Genomic DNA, 21,015 nt, shown 5'->3' with positions numbered 1-21,015 from the left:
GCTGGACTCCTAACAGTGAAATAACACTGAGCATAATGTTTTTCCGTCCTTTAAAAGTTGTAAATGTCCTGTTTTTATTGTGATTAGTACAAAAGTAAGCAACACACACGGCACAAATACTCTACGGGTATTTATTAAACCTTTTAAATTGTACATTTGGACTTGCATGCCATTATGAATGTCATAAAACACAAAATAGTTCATATTTAAATCTGACTAGGCATTGTACAACAAATCCGATGCCTTCCTTTGAACAAAAATTTCTTAAATGGCAAAAAAAAAAGTGACTGACCTCACAATAAAAACAGTAATATGTGCATAAAATACAGAGGATTCACCCCCCCAGCCCCCACCCTGCCAAGACATTAATAGTACAGCAATAAAAAATGCAGTGAAGCTTAATACTGACATGTGAGGATTCCATTTATTTCTGCTGAAGCAGTAGTTTGTACAGAAGTGCTTCAGAGTTGGAAAGTGCTGAACTTGTGATTGTCAATTTAAAAAAAAAAAAAGACTCAACATAGAAAAACTTGCCTTCTTAAAAATAGAGGATTTATTTGTAATTTTGACATCATGGTGGAGCCTTAAGGGTCTTCAATGTCCAAGAAACCCTTTTTGGGTGAGGCGGGCCCCCTGTACCAGGCGCAAGAGCCATCACTCCTCTTGATACAAGCAAAATGTCTTGCCTGCTCTCCGTTGACCGTCTTCTCCGTCAGCCAGTCCGTCCACAAGCACTCAGCTGGGTTGCTGATCCCGCACGGGACGGAGCTGCAGTGCGTGATCTGAGGATCAAGCAAAGATGGGCGGATTTAACAAACAAAATGTTAAGACTTTGACATGTTCTATTGGTGACCCATTAGGTATGCTTACCTGGCAATCGCAGCCCATTTCATAGCGCTGGACCAGGCTCTTCTTTTGGGTGGAGCTCATGCCCTCCCAGGGCGCAATGAAGTTGCATAAGGTGACGTGCACCGACCCGTCAGACTCAAGTTTGCCTGCAATGGTGAAAGACAATGAGACACAATAAATAACTTATTTTTTCTTCCATATAATATGAGTGTAAATATCTTCTTCTTTTTCTTCTTAATTTATTTCAGACATGCATACTATGTTACATTATTGTTTCTCACATATACACTTACAATATCTATTTATATATACATACACACACATAACACCTCATTACTACACATGTCTGAAAAGGAGCAGGAAGAAGCAAAGCTTATTAAATCCTACCCCATCTCCACGCCATAGCAGTTACCAATTCAATAAGTGATTTTTTTCCACACATATAATCACAGAATCTTACATAAGACAAAACAACAAAAGAAGAGCGGGAACATCGGACACCCCCAATCAAAACCCCAGGACATTGCTGAAGCACGTCACCAACCCCGCCACACAACCCACCCCCCAAGTGCACCCAAAATAAATGTGACTATAAATATGACTATAGGGGTGTTATTTCCATGTCTATAGGACTCTAATAAGGTTAAAAAAAATCTAGACAGTTGTAGTCACGTTTTTTGATGCTCCAACTACAAAAACATTCCATTTATAAATAAATCCTACTTTGTGGAAATTTCCTTTTCATGGTCTGGAACCAATTAACAATGATAAAGTGATGATTATTGTACTGGAAAAAGTCAGACACCCTAAAAAATGTTATTAAAAAAATCAACATAAGCATTTAAAGTCGTGAAAAAAAACCTTCCTCGTTAAAAGATGCTGTTAAAATGTAACTATTATTCATACCATATCCCTGGTGGCGTAACGGTACACGCTTCTGCTTTTCATGCCATTGACTCACTGTGGCATCCTCTGACAGTGTCAGGAAATGTAACCACTTGCATTTAAAAATTTGCAAAAATTGATTTTATGCAACCGGAGCTAGGTTCTGGGTGAAGCCGGGCCGCATCAGGTTTTCAAAAAAAAAACAAAAACAAAACGCATTTATTAAAAACTGAAAAAAAAAATATCTTCAATGCTTTTGCTTCTGCTATACCCTACATTTTTTCAGTACTTTGGTTCCGGTTTTCCACACCAAAATATCTGATAAAACATTCCACTGTTCTCAAATATCTTCATTTTTATTTTTCTATACACAAAATAAGATTAAAAAAAAATAAACAAATTAACTAACCCTAACCACATACAGTCGATAGAGAAATTATTTTTTTCAGATTCAAATGTACAGTATTAACAGTTATTTAACCTTTAACATGAACATTAATGAAACTTAATAATTTGACCCAATTAGCAAGTTAGCATCGTACTCAGCGTCGTAACTTTAACGTGTTTGATGAGATGCTTTATCTTGACGTGTATTTTCCGTTTTATTCCAAATCATTTCCTGCATTTATTTGTACCCAGCGTCATAAGCCTTTTAGCTTCATTGCTAATCCAAAGCAAAACAGGGCGGGGTAACAGGGTAGGGTAACAGTATGGGCGGGGTAAAATCATGTTAATTGTGTCCGGTGTGCACACAGCTTTAAGCTGTCATTTCAACATTAAACTTTGGTATCAAGGTGGGGGCCTCAAACTAGCGTCTTGCGGGCCGCATTTGGCCCGCGGGCCGCAAGTTTGAGACCCCTTGCTTATGAGTTCGACACACTGATTATTTCTATTTCCAATATCTTCCTTTAAGAAAAAAATTTTTTTTATACCTGTGATAAGGTATTCTACGCCATTGGCCAGAGTGACTCCACATAATGAAGAGGAGGGTGGCGTGTAGATGGCGTCAATCTCCCTGTCAGGTCCCTTGAACATCTGGAAAGTCAAACAAACCAAAATAAAAACGTGCAAGCATCCTTACAGACATAAGTGAATACTATAAAGGCCTTTTATTATAACCTTGGTCTGTTTGATGTCGTACACGATGGGTTTGTCGAATCCATCCACATCCTTCCCTGCAATCACCTTTGCCTTGATGACTAGAAAGACAGAAAAAGAAACATATGAATGCTACTTTAATGCGCAATACAAAAAAAAAAGAGCAACCCGGTGTGGGGATCGTGGCCTGCATCGGCGGCACGACATGACTGTTTCATCAGCTGTGCTCCAAGGGAGGAATGCGTGTGTGCCGCCAGGCTCCGAAAACACACAGAAGAAGCCAGTCAGCAATCTTTGAAAACTCGAATTAAACCATAATAATCCCCTCTAAGACCCACAAAAGGAGTCTATGCCAGCTGGATAAATGTAGGGGCGGGGGTGGGAAGCAGTCTTTACTTTCCAGTGTCCTGATTTAGAAATGTTTGGATGTTTTGGGGGGGTAGTTCAAGTGGAAAAACATGACTAAGGCCATAAAGATGTGCCTTTTAAGGGTGTTGACAGAAAAATAGGCATTTAAATTGCTTAAATAAACTATCATGCAGGTGACTGTGCTGCATTCAGGGACAATAAACCAATGCAAGCATGCATTGTCTTCCATTTATCACAATTAGGCAAACCATATGCACCATATTGCAGAATTGTACACGTCACTGTAGCGTTCTTTAGCAACATTTATGAAAGGTGAAACAGGATCTAACTATATATAAAAGCCACAATATACAATATAATGTCAGTTACATACAGCTAACCAAAGAAACCGCAGGATATTTTAATACAATAAAGTTATCGGAAAAGGGAAATCACCACGTGACACCAGGTAGACCGGAAATGGCATCAAGCACATTAAACAGCTATCATTCGTAACACCTTTGTTTTCATAAATGAGCATTTTGTTGTATTGAAACTATGTTCGAGGTCAAAAACAAAATTACACAAGTAATAATTTAATAACAGTAAACAGGAAGTTAACCGGAAATGACGTGAAACAGCATTTTGGCACTATTGTACATCGACACGCTATGACCGGAAATGACGCCCCCATAAGTAAACTGCCCCATTGAGCATTATTAGCGACATCAAAGTGATTTAATACATTTCCATCTGTTTTATTAAATAGCTCTAGTTAGAACAGTAGCTTTGTATCAATTTATTATTATTTTAATAAATTAATTTTATTAACGAGATAGGAAGTGAAGCGAAAATGACGCCAGGTCGTTGTCAATAGCAACAAAACACGTCCACATAAGAGTTATAATTGACGTTAAATACATATTGATGTTTCATTTATATAATAAAACATTATACAGAACAGAACACTATCTTACTTACCGAGGCATGGTAGCCACTGTGGTGCTAAATGGACAAGAACTTCACCGGAATTTACATTAGCAAACGTAAACCGCCTTCATTACTGTCAATAGCAACACCTTGCTAGCTATAAATAAATACCTAGTTAGCCGTAATAAATGATAAAAGACCTTTAAAAAGTTGTTGTGCCAGACATTTTGGCACGAAGTCGACCTGAAATTGGCGGAAAAAGGTACGTAATGTCATTCGCACTTTTACCACGTTCAACACCGTTCTCTCTTGCCAATATGGCTGCTTCCAAAAAGTTGCACGTATAATTAATGGAGACACTCACATTACGTATTCCGCCTGCTAAAATTAGTTATAGCGATAACATACAAGAGCACGTCGGGACATGCAAACAATAGCCAAATACCAGTCATGTTCAACTTACCAACGTCTGCTTGGCAAAAGGCCTTCTGTGGATGCGCAGGGGCACAGCTGCAGGCTTGAGCGCCTTCTTCCAGCCGCCACAGGCACAGCACCACCAGGGGCAGCACGAAACTCTTCACCGTCCAACTCATAATGAATGAAATGGAGCTAACGAGAGAGGAAACTACTGCTGAAGTCAGAGTAGAATTGTACTTTCTGCAGAGGAGCAGCAGCATTTTATTGGTGCAGGCTCCTCCCACACTCTTACGTCACTTCGCACAATTGGATGACTGTACTGTATTCACTTTGACACACACACACACGCACACACACACACACACCCACACACACACGTGCCTGTCGGTGACTTGTTTGATACAAAAAAATGTTTAGAAATTAGGAAAATTACAGGATTTTGTCTAACCATTTTGGCATTTTGTCTGTATGGCCTAACACATGCAGGTCATAAATATAATTATAAAAGCAAACAGAATCTAACACAACAAATCATCCTATTTGTATGGAAGCCCATTTTCATAAATACTAAAATAATATAATAACTATAATGTATATAATAATATATTATTATATTAATATAATAAATAAAAAATACTTAAAATTATTATATTATAATCAGATAAGTAGAAATCAGATAAAAAGTTATTTTTAAAAAGTAGAAATAGTAAAAACGACTTTCATTGACATAATTGCCTAAAAATGACTCATAATAAAAAGTGAATTATGAGATAAAAAGTCAAAATTACAATAAGTCATAATCATGAATAGTCAGTTATAAGATAAGCAAAATTATGGCATGAAAAATAGAAATGAGAGAAATCAAAATTGAGGAAAAAAGATCAGCGATCTTGCAACTGACTTTTTCTTATCATTATGACTATCCATTAGGATATTTTTCAGTGAATTTTTCCATTCATTTCCAATCATTTTAAGGCATAAGTTATATGCCAAGTTTGTGCCATTTCCATGGCAACTTATAGGGGTCAGGGAAAGTTGCCCGACTCATTCTTAAAAAGCATGCAATTGCTTCATAGCAATTACATAACCACAAAGATTCTGGTTTATCAGAAATAAAAGTTTTGGCTTGACAACACAAAAAGATTATTTTTTTGGTTGTGCAATAACTGGCGATTTGGTTGAGGGTTCTTCTGGCTGGCACTTTGACTCAATATATGCATCTCCTTTCTCGTGGCCATAGCCTCTGACCCACCTCATGTATACGTCCAACACTAAACAGGCTTCGCTACACACTATAAAGCCTGTAGCTCTGCCAACCATATTGTATGTACCGCATTTCCAAAACAACAATGACGTGCCTGAGTGGTCTATTGACTATACAATTTGTACGCATCTAAAAAAGAAGCAGAAGCCTATCAATGCAATGTTTGAAAACAAAACATCTGAAAATGCATGTTTGCACTAGTTTGAGGTATTTGCATGTCATCTTCACAGTAGCTAAAGTTAGCTTAGCCAGCTCATGTTGGCATTGCGTGTACATGTTATGGGTGTTGACACCCAACATTACAGTAAAATTCCCAAAAACATTGATGGCTTTACTGGCAAGGAAGGCGATTGGAAGGCCGTTTATACCAGAGAATGAAGTAACGTCATGCTAAAAATCCGTCAACGATCACATGCCAGGTTATGACATCAATGCAATAAAAAGTTGTAGTAAACAGTTTCAAAGTTCAAAAGTTGAACCTCCACTCCAAACAAAATAGCATCAAACTACTTGATTTGACTTAACAGCTTGTCGCTTGAACCCGAGCAATGTGATGTAGTGAGGCGGTTGCCAATAGCAATTAGGGTACGTAAAAAGAGTCAGATTAAGCAATGTGTTACGTGAACACGGACATGACACACTGCATGCAATCATACCCTGAGAGGGTTACCGCACGCTCAGTCATGAAAACACCAGTCGTGCGGGAGGAGAACAGTGTGACATCACCCACCCCCAAATTCCATTATGCTAAAATTCTTCACAAGTTGGAAAACTTGACTCTAGCATGTACACAACTTTGGATGAACGAGCCGCAACACAAAAGGGAAAAACCTCATTGCTTCGAAGAAAGTTTAATGGTAATTTTGGCATCTTCTGCACAGCAAGTTTAACGGCCTTTAGTGTCCATGTAACCCTTTTTGGGGAAGAGGGTCCCTCTGTACCAGGCACAGTAGCCATGACTTCTCTTGACACAAGCAAAATGTCTGGCCTGCTCTCTATTGCCCAACTTTGTCACAAAGTCAGTCCACAAGCACTCCGCCGGTCTGCTCAACTTGCACGGGAAGGCGTAGCAGTGAGTGATCTGAGAATGAAGCAAACTTGCGGGGTTTAATAAATAAAAATGGAGGTCTTACATTTCCACCCGGCTGTCCACTAAGTTCGCTTACCTGGCAAGCGCAGCCCGTTTTATAACGCGCTACCAGGTTGGTCTTTTGGGAGGCGCTCAGGTTGTCCCAGGGTGTCATGAAGTCACACAGTACAACGTGCAGCGACCCATTAGACGCCAGTCTGCCTGCAATGGCAAAATATGGAATGAGAAAACAGTGTGATATACGGTGGTACAAAGCAGTTACTTCCTAGTTCAGGGCTTATTCCTTCAACGTATGGATGACTAAAGCCAGAGCACTCAGCTGGAAATAAGACTGGAAATATGGGGTAATAACTATAAAAACAATCTTCACTCGCTAAATGTACTTGCAAAAAAGGTCAGTAAGGATAATTCATAATGCCGCCGACAGAGAACATACTAACTCCTTATTTCTAAAATCACAAATACTTCAACTTGCTGATATAGTTCATCTTCAAACAGCTAAAATAATGCATAAGGCTAAAAATGTCATCCAATACTTCTCTACAAGAGAGGAGAAATATGATCTCAGGGAAGAACTACATTTGAAACACTTCTATGCTAGGACTACGTTAAAAAGCCATAGCATTTCAGTATGTGGAATCAAAACTATGGAATGGATTGAGTAAGGAACTCAAACAATGCACAACGATGAGCCAATTCAAGAAACAATACAAGCAGTTGATGTTTGCTAAATACAACAATGAAGAGTCTTGAACCAGTCATGATGTGCTATATATATATATATATATATATATATATATATATATATATATATATATATATATATATATATATATATATATATATATATATATATATATATATATATATATATATATATATATATATATATATATATATATATATATATATATATATATATATATATATATATATATATATATATATATATATATATATATATATATATATATATATATATATATATATATATATATATATATATATATATATATATATATATATATATATATATATATATATATATATATATATATATATATATATATATATATATATATATATATATATATACACACACACACACTTACTATGGTACCCATTATGTCATTGGATGGTCATATCACCTTGTACTTCAGTACGAGGTACATTATTAAAATAAATAAAACCTTAAACTGCATTATGGAAAGCAGGAAGTGAACAAATGCAACAGTTACTGATTGTAAAAGAAAACTGTATTATGGAAAGCAGGAAGTGAACAAATGTAACAGTTACCGATTGTAAAAGTACCAGATGGAGGGGTAGGATTTAATAAGCTTTGGTTCTTCCTACTTCTTTTGGACATGTGGAACTGTGAACTGATTATGGGATGCACTCAATTGTAATCTGATGCATGTTGAAATGAAATAAATCCATTACCATAATAGTATGTCCGACTGATCTGATCTCAGGATTAACCCAAAAATTTAATTGTGAAGTGACAAAAATTCCATTGCGTTCAACACAATGCCCAATAAAAAGGTTTCCACTGAGCGAGGATGCATTTAAAATGTACAGAATTTGAGGATTTTGTTCCAAACACTAAAACCTGGAGATGCAACTACTGGCATTAACAGTGCAGTTTGCATTGTCTTCCACTTACAATCAGGTCAACCAACAAAAATTAAACTGCTCATGTTACCTGTGAGAAGATATTCTACATTATTGGTCAGCGACACTCCACAGGCTGCAGAGGAGGATGGAGTGTAGACGGCATCAATATTTCTGCGAGGGCCCTTGAACATCTAGAATATTAAATAACCAAAGTATAATGTCCACGCATATATAAACATAAGACTAAAAATAGGGATGCTCCAATTTGCTCATTTCCATGGAAAATGCCTTTCATCACTATCAAAACATGGAACTTATTTGCCGTGTGTTCAAGTTTCCATCCTGCAATACATACTTTTGATTAAAAATTACCTATTTTTGGGCCCCACCCACAGCCAATAACACTCCAACAGGAAAATTCTGTTACTCTGGATCAAATCAGAATCAGCAACATAAGAACCGAATCGGAGCATCCCTTTTAAAAATCCCTTATAAAAACCTGCATCTGTTTGATGTCATACATGACCGATTCTTCAATTCCGCCAACAAGCTTCCTTCCAAGCACCTTTGCCTTGATGACTAGAAAGAAATGAGACAGATGAATGCAATTTTAAATGCAAAAAAAATACAGTAAGGTGCATCAGGTGTGATTGTGTGCACCAACAGGCTCCAAAAACAAGATTACAGAGTCCAACTGTTCAACATTTTAACGGCGGCCATTTTCACACGAGCAGGAATTGACAACCAGAAGTAAACTTTCATTAAAAACACCTCTGAATATTCACTTGTGCTTTCCTAACTTCCATTTTCTGCTTTATGTTTTCCACAGCCAAGCAACACACAGCTTTTATTGCTCAACTAGCAATAAAGAAAGTCTAGAGCTGTCAAAAAGGCCTCTTAAATCATAATGTGTAAATATATGCACTCTATAAGGAAGCTTTTAACCGGAAATTACACCAGCTAAAGTAAACTGCCTTCGTCACCAAGCAACACCAAAACCAATCCCTACCTTCCCATATGTTCGATTAAAAAGCTCCAGTTAAAAAAAAAAGGCAGACTATATTAAAGTTACACTTTTAACAGTTGTCCACTTTAAAGCTTTAACAGTTTCAACACGAGACGAGGACTTAACCGGAAATGACGCCATGTCAGTAGAGTCGGAGCTGTAACTAAACGTTCCTCTTACGTTACAGGAAATATTTTTTTTTAAATAAAATACAATTATATGATTATATAATTATATGAAGCCAATATTTTACTTGCTATGGTAGCCATTGTGGAACTAAATTAAATTTACTCTCATGAAAATCATTAGCAACATCTGCGCAAGTCACCTTGCTAGCTAAAAATAAACACGTCTCGTGAGAACTCCAATGCTAAAATCTTGCAAACAAAAACAAAATAAAAATCGCTAACAATTGAAAGAAGCACTCACATTAACTATTTGTTCATTTACAGCCATATTGTGCATGCCTGACGGGATAAACGCTACATGATTTACATTTTCAAACTTACCGGCGTCTGCCTGGCAAAACGCCGTCTGTGGATGCAGGGAATCCCCGCACGTGCACGCTTGTACTGCTTCTTGTAGCCGCCACGTGCACAGCAGCACCAGGGGGAGCACCAAACCTGCCGTCCAACTCATCATGGGGAGCACTTGTGGCGCCAACAAGCCAGGGGGGTCTATAGAGTAGAATCCTAGTGTACTCCTGTACTCCTGACCAAAGGAGCAATTTATAGCTAGAAGCTCCTCCCATACGCTTACATCACTGCTTGATTGCCTTCACCTGCTCTACCTTCACTCACACACAAGGGGCGTAACATTGGGTCGACCATTGGGGGAGGTTAAAATATTAGCCTGTTTATCAAGTCGGCTGCATGGCACCCGAGTGGTTAGCATGCAGCTAGAAGACCCAAGTTCGATTCCACCATCTGACATCTCTGTGTGGAGTTTGCATGTTCACCCTGCCGTGCATGTGTGGGTTTTCTCCGGGTACTCCGGTTTCCAGCCCCATTCTGGGATAGGCTCCAGCACCCCCCACAACACTCTAAGCGATAGAAAATGAATGACTGGTTATGCAGGTACCTGTTGCTAGGCAGAACTGATAAGCCTATTTGGTATTATGGGGGAGTCTTTTTCACCGAAGAGCAGAGAAAGGACAGGGAGGGTCGGCTGAGGAGTTTTATGAAGAGTATGTTTTGTCTCCCAGATGCAATGTACTTTAAAAGTGGGTTTAACTAATATTTTTAAACTTTATGTTTTTATCTTTTTTTAGTCCTATTTTATGTTTTAGTCTTTAGCTTTTAACTCCAGTATTTCCTCAGTGGAGGGGTCCTCCACACTGGGTGCTGTGTCGGGTCTGCTGAGGGGGTGCCATCCTTGGGTCCCTTCAACCCGGCCGGCTGGGGGTTCCTCCCTTTAATGTGAGGGTCCGCCCGTCTGTCGGAGTCGGGGGACCCGGGTGCACGGCCTGCGGCTCCTCCCAGTGTGGACGGCGCCCAAAGGTGGCATTTTCTTGATCCTCAGTGCCATACCATGTCTCCCTACTGTGTGTGTGTGTGTGTCTAGTATGGAGGGTGGGAGGGAGAGGCTTTCTTTTGTTTCATTGTTTCCCCTTTAATTGTGGTAATTGTCTTAATTCTGTAAAGCACTTTGTGTTGCATGTCTTTGCAGGAAAAGTGCTATACAAATAAAGTTGATTTGGGGGTGGCGGCACGGTGGTTGAGTGGTTAGTGCGCAGACCTCACAGCCAGGAGGACCAGGGTTCGATTCCACCCTCTGCCATCTCTGTGTGCATGCGTGGGCTTTCTCCGGGTACTCCGGTTTTTTCCCACATTCCAAAAACATGCTAGGTTAATTGGCGACTCCAAATTGTCCATAGGTGTGAATGGTTTCTCCAAATTTTTGGAGGCTATCTGCGATCGAGAGGTATTGAATGCCCGTATTTTACACAGTATATTTTGTTATTGCTTGCATAGTGACATTTTAAATTGTTTAATTTTGTTTGCAGTGAAATGTTCCATTTGCAAAAGTGTGTCGGACACATACGACCCTTACTTGGACATCGCTGTGGAGATACGGGTATGCATGTAGTTTTTTGACTAGTATTGACTAGAGGTGGTTCAATTCCACCCTTGGGCATCTATGTGTCGAGTTTGCATGTTCTCCCCGGGTATCCGTGGGTTTTCTTTGGGTACTCCGGTTTCCTCCCACATTCCAAAAACATGCTAGGTTAATTGGCGACTCCAAATTGTCCATAGGTATGAATGTGAGTGGTTGTTTGTCTATATGTGCCCTGTGATTGGCTGGCCACCAGTCCAGGGTGTACCCCGCCTTTCGCCCGAAGACAGCTGGGATAGGCTCCAGCACCCCCACGAGGAAAAAGCAGTAGAAAATGAATGAATGAATCTATGGACCCAACATGTCATTACAACTCCTGCATGTACAGTAGTATCTGCAAGCTAACACTAAATGTAATGTAAATTCAACAAGAAGAAAGCATTGGTTTATTGGATTTATTAGACATCTTCTGCATGAGAGTTTGACCTTTAACGTCCTTGATACCCTTATTTGGTTCAGTGGATCCCCCTTACCCAACCACAAGAGCCACCACGTTTCAGACAAGAAAAATGTTTGGACTGCGGTCGATTGCCCCAGTCGCTCACGAAGTCAGTCCACGAGCACTCAAACGGTCCGCTGCTGCACGGGGGGGTGTGGCAGGATACGATCTGAAAAGTCAGAAATGGCGTTTAAATTGATGAAATGAAAGTCAGCCATTTCTAATTGATCAACCGTTTTTTTTTGTTGCTTACCTCGCAATTGCAGCCGTTTCGATAGTTGTGTACTAGGTTGCTTTTCTGGTTGGCGGTCAGGCTGTTCCAGGGTGCGATGAAGTCGCACGAGATGACATGCAGCAACCCTTGGGGAGTCAGTTTGCCTGCAATGTTGGAACAGAAGGAGATATGCGATATGTCAAGGACAGCATTTAAAGTGAGCTAAATTCCAGTATCAAGACTAGACTTGGGCAACAATTGTGTGACCCAATAGCAACTTAGTTTTATGACATGCACAAAGGAGTTACACGGTTGGGATGGGCCAGTTTTGCACTAGCATGAACAGTAAGAAAATTCAGTACACTCTTAAAAATGCTGGGTTATTTTTTTTGACCCAACCGCTGGGTTGAGCCTGTTGGGTCATTGAATTGGGTATTCTGAGAACCCAATTCGCTGAGTTATCTCTGTTGGGTGCTAAGTTATTTGCCATCGGGTTATGATTTCTATTATTTTGGACAACCCAAAGCGTTGGGTAGAATTTTGGACATGCGCAACAAAGCACCGCCCACAAACTTACTTTGTTCGGACCGCACATTTCATCTGAGGAGATGAATTTCAGGTTTGTTACATGCCCACTATTGTTTTACCGTAGAATTGACTGTATATTATATAAAGCTTCATAAAGTTGTTAAAATGTAAGTTCGTGAAGCACTGTTACTGGTTAAAATAACCCAACGCGAGGTTGGTCCAATATTTAACCAGTGTTGGGTTGGGAAACAACCCATATTGGGTTGTTTTTAACCCAGCATTTTTAAGAGTGTAAGGGACCCCTTATCTTGCCAAAACAAAAATCAACCAGTATCAATTATTATTTTTTTTTACCTGTGAGAAGATATTCTACACCATTAGTCAAAGTTACTCCACAGGCTGCAGAAGACACTGCAGTGTAGACACTATCAAAGTTCCTGTGATCTCCCTTGAACATCTGGGAAATCAAACAGATATAACTGGTGTGCATGCATTAACATCATTGATGATAAATCCCTTATAATAAAACAACCTTAGTCTGCTTGATGAGATATTTGCGTTTATATCCAGAAACAAGCTCCATTCCAAGCACCTTAGCCTTGATGACTAGAAAGAGAAGCGTAATTAAAACAGATTAATTCTGTTCTAAAGTGTACAACACAATAAGGTGTGATGATTGTGGCCTACACCAGATAGTTTAGATAGTCAAGTTGTATACGTTAGCATGTGTAGAAGGAACAAAAACACTACCCAAAGGTCAACTTACCGACATCTGCTTGGCAAAACGCCGTCTGTGGATGCACAGGGAAACACGTACAGGCTTCGGCGCCTTCCTGCAGCCGCCACACGCACAGCAGCACCATGGGGAGCACCAAAGTCTTCACCGTCCAGCTCATCGTGAGTGAAAGTAGCACTAGCAAGACTGGGTTTGCAGCTAGAGAGGAAATCTGGTGTAGGTTTTTGATGGGGAGATCTGCAGCCTTTTATAGCTGCAAGCTCCTCCCACATTCTTACATCACTTGTCCAATTAGATGATTGCCTTCACCTGTTCACCTTCATTTGCATGTGCATCCAGAAATTAGGAAGACTACAACATGTTCTCCTTCTGTCTCATCAGCATGTACTAAACCACATAGGAAATTAATTTAATTGTAATAAAAAAAAAACTTTTGAATGGTCAAAATTAATCAGATGTGTAACTGTTGCAGCTGCACGGTGGAAGAGTGGTTAGCACACAGGCCTCACAGCTAGGAAACCCAAGTTCGATTCCACCCTCGGCCATCTCTGTGTGGAGTTTGCATGTTCTCCATTTTTTTCCGAAAAGTTGAAAAAAAAAACATGCTAGGTTAATTGGCGACTCCAAATTGTCCATAGGTATGAATGCGAGTGTGAATGGTTGTTTGTCTGGCGACCCCGCCTCTCGCCCCAAGACAGCTGGGATAGGCTCCACCACCCCAACGACTCTTGTGAGGATTAGCCGGATAATAATAAAATAAATAAAATAAAAATTTAACTGTTGCTAGGCAGACCTTATAAGTTCTGCACTGTTTTCTTGGCTCTATTGCCTCATACAGCAGAGAAAGAACAAGAAGAGTTGGCCGATTGAGTAAACCACAGAAACAATAAATGTAATTCATAAAAAAAAAAAAAGTTTGAGTCAAGTATTTTTTATGCAGTAACATGTTGCTAGGCAGAATTCAGAAGCCCATTTGGTGCCATTTCCTTGGCATCGTGGGGAGACTTTTGGAGCAGAGAAAGGACAGGGAGAGTCGGCTGCGGAGTTCTAATGAGCACATACTAAAACAGGGGTCCTGTAAAGGAACAAAACACTGGAGTTTAAAGCTGAAGACTAAGAGCATAAAATAGGACTAAAAAGATAAAAACTTAACACCGGAGTTAAAAGCTGAAGACTAAAAGCATAAATAAAGATAAAAACAACAATGGAGTTAAAAGCTGAAGACTAAGAGCAAAAAAAGGACTAAAAAGATAAAAACAAAACAATGGAATTAAAAGCTGAAGACTAAGAGCAAAAAAAGACTAAAAAGATAAAAACAAAACACTCAAGTTAAAAGCTGAAGACTAAGAGCATAAAATAGGACTAAAAAGATAAAAACAAAACACTGGAGTTAAAAGCTGAAGACTAAGAGCAAAAAAATATGACTAAAAAGATAAACAAAACACTGGAGTTTAAAGCTGAAGACTAAGAGCATAAAATAGGACTAAAAAGATAAAAACATAACACCGGAGTTAAAAGCTGAAGACTAAGAGCAAAAAAAAGACTAAAAAGATAAAAACAAAACACTCAAGTTAAAAGCTGAAGACTAAGAGCATAAAATAGGACTAAAAAGATAAAAACAAAACACTGGAGTTAAAAGCTGAAGACTAAGAGCATAAAATAGGACTAAAAAGATAAACATAACACTGGAGTTAAATGCTGAAGACCAAGAGCAAAAAACATATGCCTAAAAAGATGAACAAAACACTGGAGTTAAAAACTGAAGACTAACAGCATAAAATAGGACAAAAGATAAAAACAACACTGGAGTTAAAAGCTGAAGACTAAGAGCAAAAAAATATGACTAAAAAGATAAAAACAAAACACTGGAGTTTAAAGCTGAAGACTAAGAGCATAAAATAGGACTAAAAAGATAAAAACATAACACCGGAGTTAAAAGCTGAAGACTAAAAGCATAAATAAAGATAAAAACATAACAATGGAGTTAAAAGCTGAAGACTAAGAGCAAAAAAAGACTAAAAAGATAAAAACAAAACACTCAAGTTAAAAGCTGAAGACTAAGAGCATAAAATAGGACTAAAAAGATAAAAACAAAACACTGGAGTTAAAAGCTGAAGACTAAGAGCATAAAATAGGACTAAAAAGATAAAAACATAACACTGGAGTTAAAAGCTGAAGACTAAGAGCATAAAATAGGACTAAAAAGATAAACATAACACTGGAGTTAAATGCTGAAGACCAAGAGCAAAAAACATATGCCTAAAAAGATGAACAAAACACTGGAGTTAAAAACTGAAGACTAAGAGCATAAAATAGGACAAAAGATAACACTGGAGTTAAAAGCTGAAGACTAAGAGCAAAAAAATATGACTAAAAAGATAAACAAAACACTGGAGTTAAAAGCTGAAGACTAAGAGCATAAAATAGGACTAAAAAGATAAAAACATAACACTGGAGTTAAGCTGAAGACTAAGAGCATAAAATAGGACTAAAAAGATAAAAACATAACACTGGAGTTAAGCTGAAGACTAAGAGCATAAAATAGGACTAAAAAGATAAAAACATAACACTGGAGTTAAGCTGAAGACTAAGAGCATAAAATAGGACTAAAAAGATAAAAACATAACACTGGAGTTTAAAGCTGAAGACTAAGAGCATAAAATAGGACTAAAAAGATAAAAACATAACACTGGAGTTAAAAGCTGAAGACTAAAAGCATAAATAAAGATAAAAACATAACACTGGAGTTAAAAGCTGAAGACTAAAAGCATAAATAAAGATAAAAACATAACACTGGAGTTAAATGCTGAAGACTAAGAGCATAAAATAGGACTAAAGATAAAAACACTGGAGTTAAAACTGGGCCAACCTGTTGTCCAGAATCCCACCCCCCCACCCCACCATTGGCCAAATCTTTTTTGCAACTTTTATATTTATTAAAGCAGATATGCCAAGTAGTGATATATTATATATAGCTTAAGAAATTTGTCTGTTAATATCCACATATTAAATTAACACATTTTCTTTAGGCATTTAGGTTCCTCAAGTTATCAAATGATTAGATTCTTTTAAGACGTTACATATTTAGAATGCGCCGCAGGCCCTAAATGGGCCCCCAGACCACACTTTGTACACCCCTGGTCTATGACCTCTGACCCATTTAACACAATCAAGCATCCCATATTGCATTGTGCTCAATGTATATAAAACTAGCATTGCCATTATAGTCCAACAACATTTCAAGAAAAGAAAAGCCAGCATTGGTTTCTTGGATTTATTAGACATCTTCTGCATGGGAGTTTGACCTTCAGAGTCCTTGATACCCTTGTTTGGTTCAGTGGATCCCCCTGACCCAACCACAAGAGCCACCACGTTTCAGACAAGCAAAATGTTTGGCCCGTGGTCCATTGAACCAGTAGTTCACAACGTCAGTCCACGAGCACTCAAACGGTCCGCTGCTGCACGGGGGGGTGTGGCAGGACGTGATCTGAAAAGTCAGAAATGGCGTTTAAATTGATGAAATGCAAGTCCGCCATTTCTAATTGAGCAACCGTTTTTTTTTGTTGCTTACTTTGCAACTGCAGCCGTTTCGATAGTTGTGTACCAGGTTGCTTTTCTGGTTGGCGGTCAGGCTGTTCCAGGGTGCGATGAAGTTGCACAAGTTGACATGCATCAACCCTTGGGGAGTCAGTCTGCCTGCAATGTTGGAACAGAAGGAGATATGTGATATATGGTGTCTGTTAAGTTGGATACGTGACAGTCAAGGACAGCATTTAAAGTTAAATTCCAGCATCAAGACTAGATTTGGGCAACAATTGTGCAACATAGTTTTATGACATGCACAAAAGGAGTTGCACGGTGAGGATTGGCCACCCTCCATACTAGACCCACACACACAATCACACAATAGGGAGGCATGGCACTGAGGAACAAGGAAACGCCACCTTTGGGGCCGTCCACACTGGGCGGAGCTGCAGGCCGTGCCATCGGAGGACCCCCCACATTAAAGGGAGGAACCCCCAGCCGGCCGGGTCGAAGGGACCCAAGGATGGCACCCCCTCAGCAGACCCGACAGACCCCAGTGTGGAGGACCCCCCCCAGGAAATACTGGAGTTAAAAGCTGAAGACTAAGAGCAAAAAAAAATGACTAAAAAGATAAAAACAAAACACGAGTTAAAAGTTGAAGACTAAAAAGATAAAAACAACACTGGAGTTAAAAGCTGAAGACTAAGAGCATAAAATAGGACTAAAAAGAAAAACAAAACACTGAGTTAAAAGCTGAAGACTAAGCATAAAATAGGACTAAAAAGATAAAAACATAACACTGAAGTTAAAAGCCGAAGACTATGAGCAAAAAAAAAAAGACTAAAAAGATAAAAAAAACACTGGAGTTAAAAGTTGAAGACTAAAAAGATAAAAATATAACACTGGAGTTAAAAGCTGAAGACTGAGCAAAAAAAAATGACTAAAAAGATAAACAAAACACTAGTTAAAAGTTGAAGACTAAAAAGATAAAAAAACACTGGAGTTAAAAGTTGAAGACTAAAAGCATAAAATAGGACTAAAGATAAAAACAAAACACTGGAGTTAAAAGCTGAAGACTACGAGCAAAAAAAATGACTAGAAAGAAAAAAACACTGGAGTTAAAAGTTGAAGACTAAAAAGATAAAAACAAAACACTGGAGTTAAAAGTTGAAGACTAAAAGCATAAAATAGGACTAAAGATAAAAACAAAACACTGGAGTTAAAAGCTGAAGACTACGAGCAAAAAAAATGACTAAAAAGAAAAAAACACTGGAGTTAAAAGTTGAAGACTAAAAAGATAAAAATATAACACTGGAGTTAAAAGCTGAAGACTACGAGCAAAAAAAAGACTAAAAAGATAAACAAAACACGAGTTAAAAGTTGAAGACTAAAAAGATAAAAACAAAACACTGGAGTTAAAAGTTGAAGACTAAAAGCATAAAATAGGACTAAAGATAAAAACAAAACACTGGAGTTAAAAGTTGAAGACTAAAAAGATAAAAAACACTGGAGTTAAAAGCATAAAATAGGACTAAAAAGATAAAAACATAAGTTTAAAAATTAGTTTAAAGCCTGATTAAAAAGGTGCGTCTTTAATCTTTTTTTTTTTTTAAATATCAGACTCCGCAGTCCTGAGGCCCTCCGGCAGGCTGTTCCACAGGTGGGGGCCATAGTGGCTAAATGCTAAATGGCTAAAAGGCCAGTGCCGGAGGACCGCAGGGTCGATATGGTAAAATCAGATCAGATAAATACGAAGGGGCAAAGCCGTTAAGACATTTAAAAACCAGTAAGAATCTTAAAAATCGGGACGGGGAGCCAATGTAGCGACTTTAAAACTGGTGTCATGTGCTCCCGCCCCTCTGGTCCTCGTCAGCACATGTGCGGCTGAGTTCTGTAATAACTGGAGATTTAAAACACTTTTTTTTTTGGGATGTCCAGAGAGCAGGGCATTACAGTAATCTAAACGGCAGGATATAAAAGCATGCACCCCTTATCTTGCAAAACACAAATCAATCAGTAATTTTTTTTTTTACCTGTGAGAAGATATTCTACACCATTAGTCAAAGTTACTCCACAGGCTTCAGAAGACACTGCAGTGTAGACACTATCAAAGTTCCTGTGATCTCCCTTGAACATCTGGGAAATCAAACAGATATAACTGGTGTGCATGCATTGACATCATTGATGATAAATCCCTTATAATAAAACAACCTTAGTCTGCTTGATGAGATATTTGAGTTCATGTCCAGAAACAAGCTCCATTCCAAGCACCTTAGCCTTGATGACTAGAAAGAGAAGCGTAATTAAAACAGATTAATTCTGTTCTAAAGTGTACAACACAATAAGGTGTGATGATTGTGGCCTACACCAGGTAGTTTAGATAGTCATATTGTATACGTTAGCATGTGTAGAAGGAACAAAAACACTACCCAAAGTTCAACTTACCAATGTCTGCTTCGCAAAACGCCGTCTGTGGATGCACAGGAAAACACGTACAGGCTTCTGCTTCTTCCTGCAGCCGCCACACGCACAGCAGCACCATGGGGAGCACCAAAGTCTTCACCGTCCAGCTCATCGTGAGTGAAAGTAGCACTAGCAAGACTGGGTTTGCAGCTCAAAGGGAAATCTGGTGTACTTTCTTGATGGGGAGATCAGCAGCCTTTTATAGCTGCAAGCTCCTCCCACATTCTTACATCACTTGTCCAATTAGATGATCGCCTTCACCTGTTCACCTTCATTCACATGTGCATCCAGAAATTAGGAAAACTACAACATGTTCTCCTTCTGTCTCATCAGCATATACTAAACCACATAGGAAATAAATGGAATTTTAAAAAATGTAAATAACTTTTCAATGGTCAAAATTAATCAGATGTGTAACTGTTGCAGCTGCACGGTGTTTGAGTGGTTAGCACACAGGCCTCACAGCTACGAAACCCAAGTTTGAGTCCACCCTCGGCCATCTCTGTGTGGAGTTTGCATGTTCTCCACATTCCAAAAAGTTAAGTTGAAAAAAAAAACATGCTAGGTTAATTAGCGACTCCAAATTGTCCATAGGTATGAATGTGAGTGTGAATGGTTGTTTGTCTATATGTGCCCTGTGATTGGCTGGCCACCAGTCCAGGGTGTACCCTGCCTCTCGCCCCCAAGACAGCTGGGATAGGCTCCAGCATACCCATGACCCTTGTGAGGATAAGCGGTAGAAAATTAATGAATGAATGTGCACTGGTGGGGGGCGTACAACAATGAATCTTGCACACAATAAAACTAAAATAAAGTAAAATTATTTCAACAACATGCATGCTAGGTTAATTGGCGACTCCAAATTGTCCATAGGTATGAATGTGAGTGTGAATGGTTGTTTGTCTATATGTGCCCTGTGATTGGCTGGCCACCAGTCCAGGGTGTACCCCGCCTCTCGCCCCGAAAACAGCTGGGATAGGCTCCAGCACTCCCCACAACCCAAGTGGTAGAAAATGAATGAATGAAAAAATTTAACTGTTGCTAGGCAGACCTCATAAGTTCAGCACTGTTTTCTTGCCCCATACAGCAGAGAAAGGACAAGGAGAGTTGGCCGATTGAGTAAATCACAGAAACAATAAATGTAATTCATTAAAAAACACAGTTTGAGTCAAGTTTTTATTTTTTTAGTCATATAATTATGCAGTCACATGTTATGTTGCTAGGCAGAATTCAGAAGCCCATTTGGTGCCATTTCCTTGGTGTCGTGGGGAGACTTTTGGAGCAGAGAAAGGACAGGGAGAGTCGGCTGATGAGTTCTAATAAGCACATCATACTAAAACAGGGGCTCTGGTACTGGTCCAGTTGTCCAGAACCCCCCCCGCCGCCCCCCCAACTTGGGCCAAACTTTTTCAAGTGAGCACCACTAAGTGAGAAATGAAAGGATGCAACTTTGATATTTAGTAAAGCAACACATGTACAACAGATATGCCAAGT

At 38.9% G+C, this 21,015-nt stretch overlaps 3 protein-coding genes across 3 annotated transcripts; all 3 read right to left on the bottom strand.

Annotated features, from left to right (window-relative positions):
• Positions 1-117: 117 nt before the first annotated feature.
• LOC131103160 (metalloproteinase inhibitor 2-like) lies at positions 118-4,777 on the bottom strand. Its single transcript, XM_058049188.2, has 5 exons — positions 4,574-4,777; positions 2,854-2,933; positions 2,667-2,769; positions 871-995; positions 118-782 (listed from the first exon to the last, which is right to left on the bottom strand). The coding sequence occupies exons 1-5, from the start codon at positions 4,701-4,703 to the stop codon at positions 585-587; spliced, it is 636 nt and encodes a 211-aa protein (XP_057905171.2). The 5' UTR covers positions 4,704-4,777; the 3' UTR covers positions 118-584.
• Positions 4,778-6,626: 1,849 nt separating this feature from the next.
• LOC131103526 (metalloproteinase inhibitor 2-like) lies at positions 6,627-13,742 on the bottom strand. Its single transcript, XM_078797054.1, has 5 exons — positions 13,564-13,742; positions 8,995-9,074; positions 8,584-8,686; positions 6,958-7,082; positions 6,627-6,872 (listed from the first exon to the last, which is right to left on the bottom strand). Exons 1-5 carry the CDS (start codon positions 13,691-13,693, stop codon positions 6,678-6,680), a joined length of 633 nt encoding a protein of 210 aa, XP_078653180.1. The 5' UTR covers positions 13,694-13,742; the 3' UTR covers positions 6,627-6,677.
• A 3,125-nt stretch (positions 13,743-16,867) lies between these two features.
• On the bottom strand, positions 16,868-19,633 carry LOC131103531 (metalloproteinase inhibitor 2-like). Its single transcript, XM_058049866.2, has 5 exons — positions 19,504-19,633; positions 19,270-19,343; positions 19,092-19,194; positions 17,105-17,229; positions 16,868-17,020 (listed from the first exon to the last, which is right to left on the bottom strand). Exons 1-5 carry the CDS (start codon positions 19,631-19,633, stop codon positions 16,868-16,870), a joined length of 585 nt encoding a protein of 194 aa, XP_057905849.2.
• Positions 19,634-21,015: the final 1,382 nt, after the last annotated feature.

Source organism: Doryrhamphus excisus, linkage group LG16 (genome assembly GCF_037039965.1).
Source record: "Doryrhamphus excisus strain RoL-2023G ecotype Guam linkage group LG16, RoL_Dexc_Guam_v1.1, whole genome shotgun sequence".
Lineage (NCBI taxonomy): Eukaryota > Metazoa > Chordata > Actinopteri > Syngnathiformes > Syngnathidae > Doryrhamphus > Doryrhamphus excisus.
Note: the sequence above shows the minus strand (reverse complement) of the source record. Positions and strands in the feature narration are given on the sequence as shown.

Bases quoted from the DNA above. Each gene is read 5' to 3' on its own strand.
- LOC131103526 (XM_078797054.1), bottom strand. From the start codon at position 13,693: ATGAGCTGGACGGTGAAGACTTTGGTGCTCCCCATGGTGCTGCTGTGC. The intron at 8,687-8,994 runs GTTTTTATAAGG...TTAATATTCTAG, and splicing joins ATGACATCAAACAGATGCAG to ATGTTCAAGGGCCCTCGCAG. The intron at 6,873-6,957 runs GTAAGCGAACTT...CTTCATTCTCAG, and splicing joins AAACGGGCTGCGCTTGCCAG to ATCACTCACTGCTACGCCTT.
- LOC131103531 (XM_058049866.2), bottom strand. From the start codon at position 19,633: ATGAGCTGGACGGTGAAGACTTTGGTGCTCCCCATGGTGCTGCTGTGC. The intron at 19,344-19,503 runs GTAAGTTGAACT...TTCTCTTTCTAG, and splicing joins GTTTTGCGAAGCAGACATTG to TCATCAAGGCTAAGGTGCTT. The intron at 17,021-17,104 runs GTAAGCAACAAA...CTGACTTTTCAG, and splicing joins GAAACGGCTGCAGTTGCAAA to ATCACGTCCTGCCACACCCC.
- LOC131103160 (XM_058049188.2), bottom strand. From the start codon at position 4,703: ATGAGTTGGACGGTGAAGAGTTTCGTGCTGCCCCTGGTGGTGCTGTGC. The intron at 2,934-4,573 runs GTAAGTTGAACA...CTGTCTTTCTAG, and splicing joins CTTTTGCCAAGCAGACGTTG to TCATCAAGGCAAAGGTGATT. The intron at 996-2,666 runs GTATAAAAAAAA...TCACCATTGCAG, and splicing joins CGTAGAATACCTTATCACAG to GCAAACTTGAGTCTGACGGG.